This window comes from Geotrypetes seraphini, chromosome 9 (genome assembly GCF_902459505.1).
Source record: "Geotrypetes seraphini chromosome 9, aGeoSer1.1, whole genome shotgun sequence".
In the NCBI taxonomy this organism is placed as follows: Eukaryota; Metazoa; Chordata; class Amphibia; order Gymnophiona; family Dermophiidae; genus Geotrypetes; species Geotrypetes seraphini.
The window spans coordinates 110,020,537-110,038,323 of NC_047092.1; the positions used below are offsets into that span (position 1 = coordinate 110,020,537).

The 17,787-nt window shown below is 43.4% G+C and overlaps 1 protein-coding gene across 10 annotated transcripts in view; it reads right to left on the reverse strand.

Annotated features, from left to right (window-relative positions):
- Positions 1-17,787, reverse strand: part of ATG4B (autophagy related 4B cysteine peptidase) — a 669,563-nt gene that overhangs the window by 15,075 nt on the left and 636,701 nt on the right. For 9 of the 10 annotated variants that reach the window (XM_033957652.1, XM_033957647.1, XM_033957650.1 and 6 more), the window contains one exon: positions 493-586. The exons of the other annotated variant lie outside the window; for it this stretch is intronic. In XM_033957652.1, the coding sequence (XP_033813543.1) occupies positions 493-586 (94 nt within the window). The remainder of the gene's footprint in view (positions 1-492; positions 587-17,787) is intronic. 10 annotated transcript variants of the gene reach the window in all.

Genomic DNA, 17,787 nt, shown 5'->3' on the forward strand with positions numbered 1-17,787 from the left:
GAAGTACGTACAAAGAAATTGTTTATGCAGTGTTCCAGTCATCTATTCCTGAAAAGAACAGGCCATGTGACCAGCTTTACTATTATGTTCTAAAATATGTTAATTATCAAAAATGTCAGATAAGGTTTACATGTTTAAACTTTAGAACCCTCCTTCGGAAAGGATATCAGGAGGTGCAAAGGGCAATCTTCTCTTCCAGATACAAAATGCTGTTATTACTTACCATTTTTTATTAAATAAACTTGGACATCTGCTTATTGCAGTACAACCTATGTATCCAATTTATTTGAAATAGGTTGAGAATCCCCCCATTTTAGGAAAGGAAAACTTATCCTAGAAGATTCCTTCTGTCCCACTGTTCTTTATTTCTCTACTTTTTTGTGGCAATCAAACTGCTTTTATCCAGTTTCTTTTAAATAAAAAATATATTGGAGAAATAAATAAATCAATATAGTAATGGTTCCCATTTCCAGATGGCTAGGTAGGAATTACCTGGTGTGAGATTTAGCGCATCTGGGTTGCAGAAATGAGATGTCTGATGGTCCATCAGCTCAAACATTGGCAGGGTTTCACGGATTAGGGAAAGCTATTCATAGAAAGAAAAGGCTATAAGCAGTGGCTCTTTCACCAGTATGCAACAGCTATAATGAAATATTCATGAATTCACACATACACATTTCTATACATCAATGGTCATATATTCACACAACTGTTCTACCTAATTAAGAGACACACATCTACACACTTTCAGTGGATAAAGATGCACACATCCACCCTGAGAAATACAGATCCATTTCCCCTTGGAAATACAAATGCAAGCTTGTATATTTCCTTGCTGGATAAGGATGCATACTTATCCTTACTCTTAACTTTCTCTAATGTACATATGCACTCTCTTTCTCCATCCCAAAAGCAGAGATGCAAATATAGATACAATAAATGGTATAACCTATCACTCTCAACTGCAATTCTTCCTGATGTCTTCAATCATGCTGTAGTTATACCTCTCCTCAAAAAACCCTCACTAGATCTCATATCCTTCTCCAACTATCACCCCATCTCCCTCCTTTCCCTTCTTATCCAAGCTACTTGAATATGCTGTTCACTGCTGTTGCCTTTCATTTCAAGCTATTCTTGATCCACTCTAATCAGGCTTTCACCCACTCCATGCCATGGAAACTGCTCTTGCTAAAATCTCTAACAACCTGTTACTGACCAGATCCAAAGGCCTCTAGCATCTACTCTATCCTCATCTTTCTCAATCTATCTGCTGCTAAAACTGAATATGGTTAAAATCAAGCTCCTTATCTTTCTGTCTAAACCTATGTCCTCCCATTCTCTATTTCTGTAGACACTCTCCTCCCTGTCTCATCAGCTCGCAACCTAAGAGTCATCTTTGACTCCTCTTTCCCCTTCTCTGCTCAGATCCAACAAACTACTACAGCCTGTTGCCCCTCCCCGTAGCGCACCTTGATAAAAGGAGCCCTTAGTCTCTGTGTCAAGCAAATTAACACATCTTCAGGAGCCGTTGAAGAGGACCCACCAGGAAGACAATCAAGGAAAGTCTGCGCATCTACCACCTTTTCATAAAAGGTGGTGTGTCCATCATAATGAACCTTGAGTTTAGCTGGATATATTAGTGAAAAACATATCCTCCTTTTAAATAACTCTGAGCAAATAGGTGAAAAAGTTCTCCAAGATTGAACAGCAGCGGAATAATCTTGAAAACAAAGCACTCAACAATTTTCATAATTCACTTGAGATTGAGCTCTCATTCCCTGTAATATTAATTGCTTATGTGCAAAATTTAATAAACAAAGTATTAAAACTCTGGACTTCTGCGCTCCGCCCCATTTAGCCCCAAATCTATGCACGTGTTCTATTTTAAAGTCTGGAATTTTAATGGTCAGATTTAAAGTTTTTGGTAACCATTCCTTCAAAAATACCGACAAATTATCTTCCGCCTCTATTTCTGAGAGCCCTACTAAATGGAGATTGTTTCTTTGAGCCCTATTTTCATAATCATCCAACTTTCCTTCTAAGTCCATGACCTGTTTGCGAAGTTGTTCTTGTTCACATGACACCGCCTGGGCCTGATTTTCAAGGGCACTCGCTCGAAATTGCTGGGCATCCATTTCCAATCCCACACTATCCAACCTTTCATGTGCTTCCTCCACACAGTCAAAAAGTTGTAATTTCTTGTCCAGCACTTTCTCCACTGCAGTTGTTATATCAACTACTAGCTCAGCCGTCCATTCTGGCTAACCGATGTACTTAACACCATTTTGTTTTCCTCAGCCTTTGTACAAGGTTTCTCCTTCTTCCTGATTTCGTCGCCAACAGCTCTGTTACCGTTCCTTGATATTTGAGACGGGAGAAGTTATCACACCCGCTTTTACAAATTTGAAACTGTTTACTCGTGGGGAACCAGCTTTTCAGCGAGGTAAGGAGAGAATGTGATGGAGCTCAGCACAAATGCTGCCACTCCATTCTTTGGCGCTAACGGAAGTTTTTTCCCTCTATATGGTCTAATGTGGGGCTTATGGTTTGCTTAAGATTGCCTGTAATTAACAAATTTTGTTGAGTTCCTGTTAGTGATCAAAGACTATTTTTGATGTAAATTTAAATCTCATAAATAAAAAAATAATTTAAAAAAGCTTTATAGAACCAGCCCTGGAAGACTGGTGTGACATGTCTAGAGTAAATTGTAGTTCTGGCTAGGAATGTGCAGTAAACAGCTCAGCAAGTGAGTTAAGTGCATTAGAAAGTTATTTTCTTTTTTACTCTGCTTGTGGTTTCTCCTAATAATCTATTTTTAAAAAAATTGTTAGCCCTTAGGGTAGAGGGCAACTGAAACTGAATCTGCAGCCAAAATTTGCTGTTCAGCTTCAGCCAGAACCAGTCAATCGTCCCTGCCCCCACCTGCTTGCAGAAAGCCTGTTCCTCCGGGCCAGCTTGCTCCAACTCTGGCAGAAAACCTGTTCCCCCATCCTGCCTACCAACTGTGCCCTCCCCCCACCCATAGGCCCTCCCTGGGCCTACCTTCAGAGCCTCTTCAGGGTAGTAGCGATCCCAACTTACTCCTAACCTAAAGTGACCATTTATTTTTTTCATCAAAATGGGACATCTATTAATTGTCAGTCCTGCCCCTAATCCTGCCCTAGCCCAGTCCCCAATTTCTTCCATTCATTTTTCATGTACATAAAATATCTCATTAATTCATAATGGTAACCATAAATTAAAAAAAAACAAAACACAAAGCACACTATACATAGAGAAAATGTTAATTATCATTTATATTTGGGGGGTTTTCAAAGATGACAAGGCAGATGACTATAAAATATGCAATGTCACCTCAGTAACTATAGAAAAATAGACAAATATAGTGCAAAATATAGACAGCAGATATAAATTCTCTAAACTGACCCATTTTGATCACTAAATTGAAAATAAAATGATTTTTCTGAATCACGTTATGCAGTAGACTGAGGCAGACGTGTGCTGCCTGAGCTCCCGAGCCCACTGGGAGGTAGTTCCCTGCCCTTCCCGGCACATGGACAGATTTTTGTCTTCTCCAGTGCCGCAGATGACCACACGCATGGCCATAAAGGAACGCGATCGACAGCCGCTGGGGGCGGACAAAATGGCGCTGGGCACGACAACAGCGATCAGCCAGATTGCTCTGGAGGTGCTATGGGATACAGGTGATCACAGCGGCAGTATAGCTGGGTATCGATCGCCTTTCAGAACAATTACAGCGGCTGGAAAATTTGATTGCTGACACTAATCACCGTACTACTGAATTACAGACTCGCGTCTCCAGACTGGATGACATTCAGGGAGCACAAGATAAAACTCTTCAAGACTTGCGGGACCTCACTCGTGCTCAAGCTGGAAAGCTTGAAGATCTGGAAAATTGTTCCTGCAGGTCCAATCTTCGTTTCCTCGGCATCCCTGAAACAATATCAGGGTCGGCCTTATTGCAAGCCTTGGAAATGTGGCTGGCAGATACCTTTCCCATGCGAGAAGGCCTATGTCCCATACCCCTGGAACGGGCGCACCGCTTGGGCAGGAAGCATGCACGGGAGGCCCGCCCAAGGATGGTCATCGCCAAATTACTCATTATAACCACAAAGTTGAAATCCTGCGTAAATATAAACAAACCCGGGACACGCTGAAATTTGAGGATTCCAAAGTGCGTATTTTTCAGGATTATTCAGTGGCGCTAACCAAGAAAATTGTTCTACCCACTTTGTTCTACCTTGGCGGAGAAAAAGATGAGATTTATGTTCATTTACCCTGCAGTTTTGAAAATATATCATCAAAGCCAGTGGCATACTTTTGACTCCTCTTTGGAAGCAGATAATTATTTTAATACCTATGTATTACACCAGCCTGACCCCAATTGATTGGGTATGATGATTATGTTTGGCTAATGAATCTGGGTTGTCATTATCATTTCAGAGAGGTTGTGATGAGGGGTCATGGATCCCTGATTTTATGGGAACGACGACTACTCTCTTTTCACTGTTGCACATGTTTTGTGTATTGGTTTTGTGGGGTCTGCCTTGATAGATTTTACATTTACTGATATTAGATTCCACAATTTTGTTTAGGATGTTTAAACAATTATTTCTGCACTATCTGGGGTCCTGGCTTGGTAGATATAGGGATCTATCTGGTAAGGGGTACTGGTGGGGACTCGGGGCTCGGGAAGGCATCAATCTGTGATCTCTCGCACCTCTAGGGCCACCGTGGTGTAGCTCTATAGTGGTGAACGACTGGGAATGAGGGTTGGGGGAAGGGTAGGGAGGGAGGGTGGGGAGATTGGAGAGGGGGTGGGAGTGGGTAGGGTTACATGTGAACATATTTCAGCTAAAGGAGCAGTTGGGTCCAGATAACTATGATCGGTCATCTTTCCATAAGAATATGGGGGTACTTCTTCGACTGGTTGTACTTGGGCTGGCCCTGAGCCTAATTTTGCAGTCTTGGGCTAGGCTGGGAGCCTGGGACGGCCTGTTATGGGTGCAGTCATTTTTGTATGACAAATTTTTTCCTCTCCTTACTAGACTATAGCTACCTCATTGAGAATTATATCTTGGAATGTATCAGGCATTACTTCCCCTATTAAAAGAACAAAAATTTTAACTCAGTTGAAACGAAATAGGGTCGATATAGCATGCTTGCAAGAAACCCGCCTGACGGATGTGGAACACTCTAAATTGGGTAGATCCTGGGTGAGCGCTGTTCATGCAGCATCTTCTCCGCAGAAGCGAGCGGGTGTAGCGATCTTAATACGCAAATCTTTGCCTTATACTGCCCGAGTGGTAGAAAGTGATCCCCAGGGAAGATATTTGTTGCTTTCTTTGAAGGTGGGTACATACTCATTTTATCTTCTCAATGTGTATGCATCCAATACTTATGACCACTCATTTTTTGAATATATTACAAATTTGTTACTAGAGCGGGTGACTGACCCAGTGTTCCTTGCAGGATATTTTAACCAAGTCCTGGATCAAAGTTGTGACCCCTGCTCCTCAACTGGGCAATACACTGGGGGAACGCAAACTCGGGGTATCCCATATCTTTGTGCCACACTGGACTTGGTAGATCCCTGGCGCTTGCTCCATACGACAGAAAGGGATTATACACATAGACCGCGCGAACACGGAACGCTTTCCCGAATAGATTATATACTTACCACGAGCCGGGCCTTTTTTAAATGTTGATTCAGCAGTCATAAGCCCCGCGGTAATATCAGACCATGCATTGATATGGATAGATGTGAATGTAGGCTCTGGCTTACGAGGTCCTGTGCGCTGGCGATTTCCTAGCTACTTGTTTTCTGATGACCATTTTAGAACATTCTTAGTAACTAAATGGGAAGAATATTTAGAGTTTAATGGTCAGCATCGTCAAAACTCAGCTTTGTTTTGGAGCAGTGGTGTACCAAGGGGGGGGTGGGGGGGGGGGGGGGGGGGGGCGGGAGGGGCGGTCCGCCCCGGGTGCCAGCCCTGAAGGGGTGCTCCCGGCCTTGCCGTTCAGTCCCCCCACACCCCCGAAGGACCGCTCGCCCCACTGACCTTCCTGCACCACCTGTGAAGCAGCAGGATCACGAGGTCAGCTATCCCTGAGCTGCTTGGGCGCTGCTTCCTGCGCCGCGGTCCCGCCCCTCCTCTGACGTCAGCTAGGAGGTTGTCGAACAGTTTTTTTCTTTTGACGTTTTTGGTTGGAAGGTGTGTGAATGGTGCGTGAGTTCTCCTATGTCTGGTTGAGGTGGATTGAATTATTTAGCTGAAGAAATTAGTTACCCCCTCATTCCACACACATTAATTCTCTTCCATTTTTGCTCCCATTATAAAAAAACACTGATAAGTTCCCAGAAAAAAAATACATTAAAATAAGAAGTGAAAACAAAGGCCCCTACAGATGAGAACATATCAAGAATAGCCTAACTGGGTCAGACCTATGGTCCATCATGCCCAGTAGCCCATTCTCATGGTAGCCAATCCAGGTCACTAATACTTGGTCAAAACCCAAAGAGTAGCAACATTCCATGCTACCAATCCAGGGCAAGCAGACACATCCCCCATATCTTAATAACAGATTATGGACTTTTCCTCCAGGAATTTGTCCAAATCTTTCTTAAAACCAGCTACACTATCTGCTTTTACCATAACTTCTGGCCACTTCATTTTTAAGTTTAGATCTTTCCTTCCAAACAGAGACCTTGCTAGGTGTCAAATACAGCACAAGTTAACTTCACACGGACTTAGCTGTGCAGGAAATGTGAATCTCCTCATACATCCACCATATAGTGCAAAAATGTGCAAAGGTCTGGTTTTTTCTTTCGATCACTACATAGCCTAATGCCACACAAGCAGCGCTGTTACAAACATATTCTGTAGGTCAATGCTAAGTTTAACAAAGTTTCCTTCCTTGGACCAGAAGGAGATACTGACAAACAACTGGAAGAGATCCCAAAACAACACCCAAAGACCCACTCAGTATGTGAACCAGTTGAGTGGAGTGGACTAACTGGGGGGTGGAAATGGGCCCGGAGTTTGCTCAGCAGAATTTCCCAGACCACCTCTTCCTCTCAACACATTGACACTCTGCCACCACCACCACTAGGAACATCTTACCGGGTTGGCCAGCAATGCTATAAACTTTATAAAACACATTATTATATTTTCTTATAAAGCACATATTTTAACTGAACTCTCTGACATCCTCAGTCTTTCCATTCACAAAAATAGAAGGAAGAAAAGTTCCCATTTCCTGCTGTCTCATGTCCCCGGCCTATACAATATTTTTCTTCTGCAGACCCTTCAAAAGTCTGACCAAATCCTCATTTCACTTGCATTATAAAGTACTGAGGATGCCATCTCTCCCCAATCCCAGGTTCTAAGACAGTAACGCAAACTAGTGCTGCCAGATTCAGGAAAAAAAATTTCGATTCGATTCAGCCTATTGAATTGGTTTATCGAATTGATTTTCCTGCCCAATTGGGTGTTTTTTTCAAACATCCTGGTGGGTTTATTTTATAGCTTTTTCACCCCCCTTTGGCTTCTCCTAACCACACTGGCGCTGTGGTGTAAATAAAATAAAGAAACAAAAAGGACCTTTCCTCTCTCTGTTAAATCCTAGCTCACGTTTGTGGTCTAACACCAGCTCTGGCAGGATACACATTTCAAATCTGATATATTGTAATCACAAAACAGAAAATAAAATTAGTTTTTCTACCTTTTGTTGTCTGGTTATTTTTCAAATCTTGTTGGTCCAAGGCTTTGGTTGTCTTCTGATAACTTGCTTGCTAGGGTCTCCTTCTTTCTTCTTTCTCCATGCTAACCATCCATCTGCCATCTCTGTCCTCCCCTTCCATTTCCCTTCCCTCCCCCGGATGTCTGGCATCTTTCCATTTTTCGTCTCCCTCCATAGATCCACCTTTTCTTAACTACCCTTTCATCCAGCAGCTCTCCCTCCTTCCCCACCACCCCAGGGTACACCATCTCTCCCTTTCTTTTCCCAACTACCCTCCTAACCAGTATCTTTATCCCCCCCCTCCACACCATCCCTTCTGTCCAACTTCTCTCCCTAAAACCCATGGTCCATCATCTCTTTCCCTCTCCTCTATTTTCAGACCCATTATTTCTTCCCACCCAAAGTCCGGCATATGCACATCTCTTTGAACCCCTCCCCTTTCCCTCCATGTACTTCTACACCAGGGCCCCCCCTCCCCTGAAGGCCTGTCCCCCCTTAAAGGTCTGCATCCCATCCCTGAAGGCCTGTCCCCCCCCTTGAAGGCCTGCACTCCCCCCGAAGGCCTGTCCGCCTGTTCCTCTTGAAGGCCTTTCCCCCCCTTGAAGATCTGCATGCCTGTCCCCCTTGAAGGCCTATCCCCCCGAAGGCCTGCACCCCGCCCGAAGGCTTGTTCCCCCCTTGAAGGCCTGCATGCCTTTCCCCCCCCGAAGGCCTGTCCCCCTGAAGGCCTGTCTGCCCACCCCACCATGAAGGCCTGGTGCCCCCCCCCAAAGGACCACTCGCCCCCACCACCACCACGACGGACTGCTCATCCCCTCGGCCTCCCCTGGGGAAACAGCCTGCACAAGACCGCGATGCCAGCGATCTTTGCCTGCTTCAGCTGTTTCCTTCGCCACGGTCCTGATGTCAGAGGAGTGGCGGGACCACGGCGGAGGAAACAGCCGAAGCAGGCAAAGATCGCTGGCATCGCGATCTTGTGCAGGCTGTTTCCAGACGCGACACCCGGCGCAGGGGGGGGGAACTGGACCGGGAGCACCCCCTCAGGGCTTGCACCCGGGGCGGACCTCCCCCCCACGCCCTCCCCTTAGTATGCTACTGGGTAGCGGGAATCCTTCCATTACATACACCTTAAATGGAGAAAAATTAACAAGAACTGAAGCAGAAAGGGACTTGGGAGTAATCATCCGTGAAGAGATGAAGGCTACAAATCAGGTGGAAAAAGCCTTAGCAAAGGCTAGACAAATGCTTGGCTGCATCAGAAGAAGCTTTATCAGCCGAAAGCCCGAAGTTATAATGCCATTATACAGATCCATGGTGAGACTGCACCTGGAGTACTGCGTCCAATTTGGAGGCCACACTACCAAAAGGATGTGAAGAGAATTGAGTCAGTTCTGAGAATGGCCACAAGGATGGTCTCAGGACTCAAAAATCTTCCATATGAAGATTGTCTGAGTAGGCTGCGCTTATACTCACTCGAGGAGCGCAGAGAAAGGGGGGACATGATAGAAACCTTCAAATACATAACGGGCCGCATCGAGGAGGAGGAGGAAATCTTTACTCTTACGGGTCCCAGGGTGACAAGAGGACATCTGCTAAAACTTAGGGGAGGGAGATTTCATGGGGACACCATGAAGTACTTCTTTACCGAGAGGGTGATTGATAGATGGAATGGTCTTCCACGTCAGGTGGTTGAGGCCAGTAGTACACTAGACTTCAAGAGACGATGGGACAAACAAATGGGGTCGCTACAGAGGTATAATAGAGGATAGTTTCTCGAGGGTGGGAGGGATCTTGATTGGGCAGACCCCTTTTCTGCCGTCATATTCTATGTTTCTATGTTTCCTGAAGGCTGTACGGGACTGCTTCATGGAACAACTTGTCAAGGAACCGAGAGGGTCAGCGATTCTGGATCTAATCCTCAACGGGGTGAAAGGACCCGCAAAGGGAGTGGAGGTCGTGGGACCACTAGGAACCAGTGACCACAACATGATCTGGTTCAAAGTAGAAATGGGATTAACAAAGGGGATGAGGACCAATGCAACAGCGTTTAACTTCAAGAAAGGGAACTATGATGCCATGAGACGAATGGTGAGGAAGAAACTCAGGAACAGCATCAAGAAAGCACAGACTGTGGAGCAAGCCTGGTCTTTATTCAAAGACACAGTAAACGAGGCGCAAAACCTGTATTTACCCAGATTTAGGAAAGGATGCAAGAAGAATCATACAAAAAAATCAGCATGGATAATAACCAATGAAATAAAGGAAGTGAAAGGAGACAAGAAAAAATCATTTTGGAAGTGGAAAAAGGACAAAACTGATGAAAATTGGAAGGAGCACAGGAAGCAACAAAAAGAATGTCACCGAGTGGTCAAAAAAAGCAAAGAAAGAATACGAAGAGAGACTAGCCAAGGAAGCATGAAATTTTAAACCATTCTTCCGATATGTGAAAGGAAAGCAGACGGCGAGGGAGGAGGTGGGACCTTTGGACGAGGGAGACAGGAAGGGAGTGGTGAAGGAGGAAAAAGAGGTGGTTGACAGACTAAACATGTTCTTCTCGTCGGTCTTTACAAGAGAAGACACATCCAACGTGCCTGAACCGGAAAATATCTTCAAGGGAGATCAAGAGGGAAAATTATCATACATGGAGGTAAGCCTCGAAGACATGCTCAAGCAGATAGATAGATTAAAAACTGACAAATCTCCGGGCCCAGACGGAATTCACCCGAGAATACTGAAAGAGCTCAGAGACGAAACAGCGGAGTTACTGCGGCAGATTTGTAATCCCGGAGGACTGGAGGATAGCAAATGTTACACCAATCTTCAAAAAAAGATCGAGAGGTGACCCGGGGAACTACAGACTGGTGAGCTTAACCTCAGTTCCAGGGAAGATGGCCGAAGCATTGATCAAGGAAAGTATCAGTGAGCACATAGAAAAAAATAATCTGTTGAGAACAAGCCAGCATGGTTTTTGTAAAGGAAGATCATGCCAAATGAACCTACTCATTTCTTTGAGGGGATAAGCGAACAACTGGACAAAGGTGACCCTATAGACATCGTATATCTGGATTTCCAAAAAGCCTTCGACAAGGTACCCCATGAGCACCTACTGAAGAAACTGTGGAGCCATGGGGTGGAAGGGGAAGTGCACAGATGGGTCAAAAATTGGCTGGCGGACAGGAAGCAGAGGGTAGGAGTAAAGGGACACTATTCTGACTGGAAAGGGGTCACGAGTGGTGTCCCACAGAGGTCAGTGCTGGGACCATTGCTGTTCAATATTTTCATTAATGACCTGGAAACAGGGACGAAGTGCGAAGTTATTAAATTCGTGGACGACACAAAACTCTCCAGTAGGGTCAGAACTGTTGAGAAATGCAAAGATCTACAAAGTGACCTGAACAAGCTGGGTGAGTGGGCAAAAAGATGGCAGATGAGCTTCAATGTAGAGAAATGTAAAGTTTTGCACATAGGGAAAGGGAACCCGATGTATAGCGGGAGGGAGGGTACTGGGGGAGGGCAACCTAGAAAAAGACTTGGGCGTATTGGTGGATACAACGATGAAGCCAGCGGCACAATGTGCAGCGGCCTCAAAAAAGGCAAACAGAATGTTGGGCATTATCAAAAAGGGTATCACTACCAGAACGAAGGAAGTTATCCTGCCGCTGTATCGAGCGATGGTGCGCCCGCATCTGGAGTACTGTATCCAATACTGGTCGCCGCACCTTAAGAAGGATATGGCGATACTCGAGAGGGTCCAGAGAAGAGCAACAAAGATGATTAAGGGCATAGAAAACCTTCATATACTGAAAGGCTAGAGAAACTGGGGCTGTTTACCCTGGAAAAGCGGAGACTTAGAGGGGACATGATAGAGACTTATAAAATCATGAAAGGCATAGAGAAGGTGGAAAGGGACAGATTCTTCAGGCTAGCGGAGTTATCAAAAACAAGAGGGCATTCAGAAAAACTGAAAGGAGACAGATTCAAGACGAATGCTAGGAAGTTCTTCACTCAGAGGGTGGTGGACACCTGGAATGCGCTTCCAGGAGAGGTGATAGGACAGAGGACAATATTGGGTTTCAAAAAGGGATTGGATGACTTCTTGAAGGAGAAAGAGATTACAGGATAGAGGGTTACTATACAGCAGTGGTCTCAAACTCAAACCCTTTGCGGGGCCACATTTTGGATTTGTAGGTACTTGGAGGGCCGCAGAAAAAAATAGTTAATGTCTTATTAAAGAAATGACAATTTTGCATGAGGTTAAACTCTTTATAGTTTATAAAACTTTCCTTTAACAGTTTTACCTTATGCAAAATTGTCATTTCTTTAATAAGAAATTAACTATTTTTTCTGCAGCCCTCCAAGTACTCTATTTTTTCTGCAGCACTCACATTTAAAGTTTAATATCTTTTCTTTCTCAAAACAGGCACATTTCTATTACTAAATTGAAAATAAAATCATTTTCCTACCTTTGTTTGGTAATTTCATCAGTCTCTGACTGTGCATCCAATATTTCTTCTCTTCTTTCAGCCTCCTGTATGCTTCCTCTCCTCCAGACCTCATTCCCTCCCCCAACTTTTTCTTTCTTTTTCTATGTCTGTCTTTCTCTGATTCCTTGTCCCATTTTTTGCTTTGTTTCTGGCTCCTTGTCCCCCCCCTTCTTTCTTTCTTCCTTCCTGCCCTCCCCCATGCCACCGCCGCCGGGGAATAGGCTGCTGCTGCCGCCATCGGGAATAGGCCGAGATCTCCACGGGGCCAACTCTCCCCGCCCGACGTCAATTCTAACGTCGGAAAGGACGTTCCAGGCAGCCAGGCAGCGATTGGCTAGCCAGAACGTCCTCTCGACATCAGAATTGAGGTCGGGCGGCGAGAGAAGCAGGGAGATCAAAGACACGGTGCCGGCCTGTTCCCCGATGGCAGCGGTGAGAAGGGAAGCAGACGATCCGCGAGCCGCACTCTAGGGAGAACAGTGGACCGCCCCCCCCCCCTTGGTACGCCACTGGAGCAGCAGCGTGTCTGGCCGGCTCATTCCATTCAAAGCCGCGGGTGGCGGCTCCTTGCGAGATCCGTGCCTGCGTCTGAAGCCTCTCTGATGTTATGATGTCAGAGAGGCTTCCGATTCAGGAGCGAATAGCGCAAGGAGCCGCCAACCCGCGGCTTTGAATGAAACGAACCGGCCAGACCTGCTGCTGCTCCAAAAGGAACGGAATGATCCAGTCCAGACCGCGGGCCGCAAAAAAAACTTGGAGAGCCACATGTGGCCCGCGGGCCGCATGTTTGAGACCGCTGCTATACAGTGTACTACAGGATTAGGGTATAAACATTTTAGGCGGTGGAGAACTTACAGGTCATGGACCTGGGGGACCGCCGGGAGTGGAATGCTGGGCATGATGGACCCCTGGTCTGACCCGGCAGAGGCAATGCTTATGTTCTTATGTTTGTAAGTGCTGTAAAGTGTCCTGCAGTACGGAAGAAATATTACTTTTGTAAAGCGTAATGATATCTCTAGGGATCTATATCCCCAAGTATTTAATAGAGGTAGAGGCCCAAGTGAAAGGAAAGTCCCCATCCTATGATTGTTGCAATGCAATTGGGCTGGCCAAAGCAGTAGATTTCTGGTAATTTAAGGAAAAGCCCAAGTAAAAACGAAATTCTTCCAGAGCTTGCAAAAGGTGAGGAATAGATTGACCAGGGCTGGTTAAAGTAAAAAGTAAATCGTCTGCAAAAGCTAAGACTTTGAGGGATTGATTTGCAAAGTCAATTCCATGTATATCTCAATCTTGAGCTACAGTTCGAAGAAAAGGTTCTAAATAAAGCAGGAAAAGTAGGGAGGACAAGGGACAACCCTGCCTAGTATCCCGTTCTATTAATATAGGGTCCGTGATGACCTCATTAACCAACAGCCGTGCCATTGGATTTAAATACAAGGTCCTCAACGCTCTTGCATACCAACCAGTCATTCCCATATAATCTAGCACCTCAAATAAATATGTCCAATTTACTTGATCAAAAGCTTGCGGTGTATCTAAACTGAGTAACAGCATCGGTATGTTTTGGGATTGTGTATGTGCCAATGTTAATATCGTCTTAAGAACATTATGTACTGCCTGCCTACTTCTCACAAAGCCCACCTGGTCCAGAGCAATAAGGTTCGGAAGAAGGAGAGCAAGTCTATCAGCTAAAATTTTTGATAGGATTTTAATATCCACATTTAAAAGTAAAATAGGTCGGTAGGACTCGGGAGCAGCACCCTCCTTCCCTGGCTCTAGAATTAAGGTAATTAGGGCTTTAGTAGCTCCCTCTGGGAACTGCTTATCCTGTATTGCCTGAGTATAATACTCACGCAAAAAGGGCCCAATCTGAACTGATAACATCTTATAGAATTCTACTGTAAAGCCATCTGGCCCTGGTGGAGAGTAATTTCTTTGAAGCTGAATGACCTTCTGCAATTCTTTGGGTGTGAGAGGTGCATTCGGATAACCGAGGAATGCCAGAATCTTCTAAATAGTCCTAAATAAGAGGCTTATCTCCCGAGTCCCGCCAACCATAGATTTCCTGAAAATAATCATGGAAAATCTACGCTATCTGCTCAGTAGAATGTTTCAACTGACCCATGTTATCTCTAAGACCAGACACAAAGCATTGCCCCCGTGCCTGTTTAGTTAAATGCGCTAATAGCTTCTCGGAGCGATTCCCATAACAACGGTACTGAAATTTCTGATATAACAACATCTTAACTGTATGCTCATGTATGTAAGAATTGAGGGTCGTTTCTACAGAATTTAAGTGTTCCTTAAGAGCTTGAGTCGGTTGTTGAATGTATTGTCGTTTTGCTGCTGCCAACTCTCGCTCTAATTGGACTATTCCCTTAGATAAATGTCGATTACGGGCTATAACGTATGCAATGCAATCACATCTAATGACCGCCTTAGCAGTACTCCAAAACAGTGGTGTACCTAGGGTATGTGGCACCCGGGGCCCATCATTTTTTGACACCCCCCCCCCATGTAAAAAAATATTTTTGTAATGACCATGAAACGGAATAAATGGTCAGAATAGAAACAGGCAGTGAAAATTTTCTTATATTCCAAACATAACATAACATAAATTATGTCTGAATTGTCATGACATCAGAAGTACATATGGAGTAGTTGCAGGTGATGCTTGGGACAGTTCTGATTGTGTTAGTTCGGTTTTATGTGTTTTTTGAATAGAAGGATTTTTATTTCTTTTGAAGGTTTTGCAGTATGTGGTCGATGTCAATTGGTTGTAGGGTTGGGGGTCGAGTGTTGCAGCTCGAATGGCTAGGAGGTTGTCGAACAGTTTTTTTTCTTTTGACGTTTTTGGTTGGAGGGTGTGTGAATGGTGCGTGAGTTCTCCTATGTCTGTTTGAAGTGGATTGAATTATTTAGCTGAAGAAATTAGTTACCCCCTCATCCCACACACATTAATTCTCTTCCATTTTTGTTCCCATTATAAAAAACACTGATAAGTTCCCAGAAAAAAAATACATTAAAATAAGAAGTGAAAACAAAGGCCCCTACAGATGAGAACATAACATAAGAATAGCCTAACTGGGTCAGACCAATGGTCCATCATGCCCAGTAGCCCATTCTCATGGTAGCCAATCCAGGATACTAATACCTGGTCAAAACCCAAAGAGTAGCAACATTCCATGCTACCGATCCAGGGCAAGCAGACACTTCCCCCATGTCTTAATAACAGATTATGGACTTTTCCTCCAGGAATTTGTCCAAATCTTTCTTAAAACCAGCTACACTATCTGCTTTTACCATAACTTCTGGCCACTTCATTTTTAAGTTTAGATCTTTCCTTTCAAACAGAGACCTTGCTAGATGTCAAATACAGCACAAGGTAACTTCACATGGACTTAGCTGTGCAGGAAATGTGAATCTCCTCATACACCCACCATATAGTACAAAAATGTGCAAAGATCTGTTTTTTTCTTTCGATCACTACATAGCCTAATGCCACACAAGCAGCGCTTTTACAAACATATTCTGTAGGTCAATGCTAAGGATAACAAAGTTTCCTTCCTTGGACCAGAAGGAGATACTGATAAACCACTGGAAGAGATCCCAACACAACACCCAAAGACCCACTCAGTGTGTGAACCAGTTGAGTGGAGTGGACTAACTGGGGGGTTCAAGTTCAAGTTCAAGTTTATTTTGATAAATCGCCTATATAAAACTTTCTAGGCGATGTACAATAAAATACAAGTTATAAAAACATATTATCATATTAGTAATATAAAACATCCAAAACATCAACATAAACAATTGTTAATTAAATTAAATAAAATGAAGAGAATTTCTCTTTACCTAACACTTAACAAAACATAACAGGGGGAAGGAGGGAAAGGATTACAATGTTTCTCTTAATAAAGGAAAGAACATAAGGAAGGGAAAGACAATATAAAAGAGGGAGAAAAGGAAGGAAATTAAACATTAAAAACATCATTAAATAAAAAAGGAAGGAAATTAATCATTAAAAGCATCATTAAATAAAAAAGTTTTCAACAATTTTTTAAAAGAAATAAGATCTTTTTCCTTTCTGATAAAAAGAGGCAGGGTGTTCCAGAGTTGGGGAGCTAGTACAGAGAACATATCATTTCTCCTTGTTCCAACAATTTTTAGCGAAGGGACCGATAATAAGTCTTGCTGGGAAGATCGAAGGAGTCGAGTTGTACAATAAGGGGTTATCATTCTAGATATGAATAATGGCGTATTGAACAATAGTACCTTGAAAACTAAGAAAGCTATTTTAAATGTTATCCGATGATTAATGGGTAGCCAGTGCGACTTGATAAGAAGAGGAGTAACATGATCGTATTTTTTTCCTTTGTGTATAAGTTTTATGGCCGTATTTTGGATTATTTGAAGTCTTTTCTTTTCTTTTTGAGATATGTTATACAGTAAAGAATTACAATAGTCTAATTTTGAAATTATCATAGAGTGAATCAGAATATTAATAGATTTTGGTTCTAGAAAAGATGAAATTGATCGTATTAGGCGTAATTTATAGAAACAGGATTTTACCGTTTGACTTATGTGATCGTGGAAAGATAGATTCGTGTCAATGATTACACCTAGAATTTTATAGATGATACAGATTCTATTGGATTATTTTCAAGCATAAATGATGATTTAGATGTGATGTCATTTTTCCATGTAAATAACATAGTTTGTGTTTTTTTAATGGATGGAAATGGGCCCGGAGTTTGCTCAGCAGAATTTCCCAGACCACCTCTTCCTCTCAACACATTGACACGCTGCCACCACCAACACTAGAAACACCTCACTGGGTAGGCCAGCTATGCTATAAACTTTATAAAACACATTATTATATTTTCTTATAAAGCACATATTTTAACTGAACTCTCTGACATCCTCAGCCTTCCATTCACAAAAATAGAAGGAAGAAAAGTTCCCATTTCCTGCTGTTTCATGTCCCCGGCCTATACAATATTTTTTTTTCTGCAGACCCTTCAAAAGTCTGACCAAATCCTCGTTTCACTTGCATTATAAAGTACTGAGGATGCCATCTCTCCCCAATCCCAGGTCCTAAAGTCTAAGACAGTAGCGCAAACTAATGCTGCCAGATTCAGGAAAAAAAATTTCGATTCGATTCAGCCTATTGAATTGGTTTTTCAATTCGATTTTCCTGCCCAGTTGGGTGATTTTTTTCAAAACTCCTGGTGGGTTTTATAGCTTTTTCACCCCCTTTGGCTTCTCCTAACCACACTGGCGCTGTGGTGTAAATAAAATAAAGAAACAAAAAGGACTTTTCCTCTCTCTGTTAAATCCTAGCTCACGTTTGCAGTCCAACACCAGCTCTGTCAGGATACACATTTCAAATCTGACATATTATAATCACAAAACAGAAAATAAAATTAATTTTCTACCTTTTGTTGTCTGGTTATATTTCAAATCTTGTTGGTCCAAGGCTCTGGTTTTCTTCTGATAACTTGTTTGCCAGGGTCTCCTTCTTTCTTCTTTCTGCGTGCTA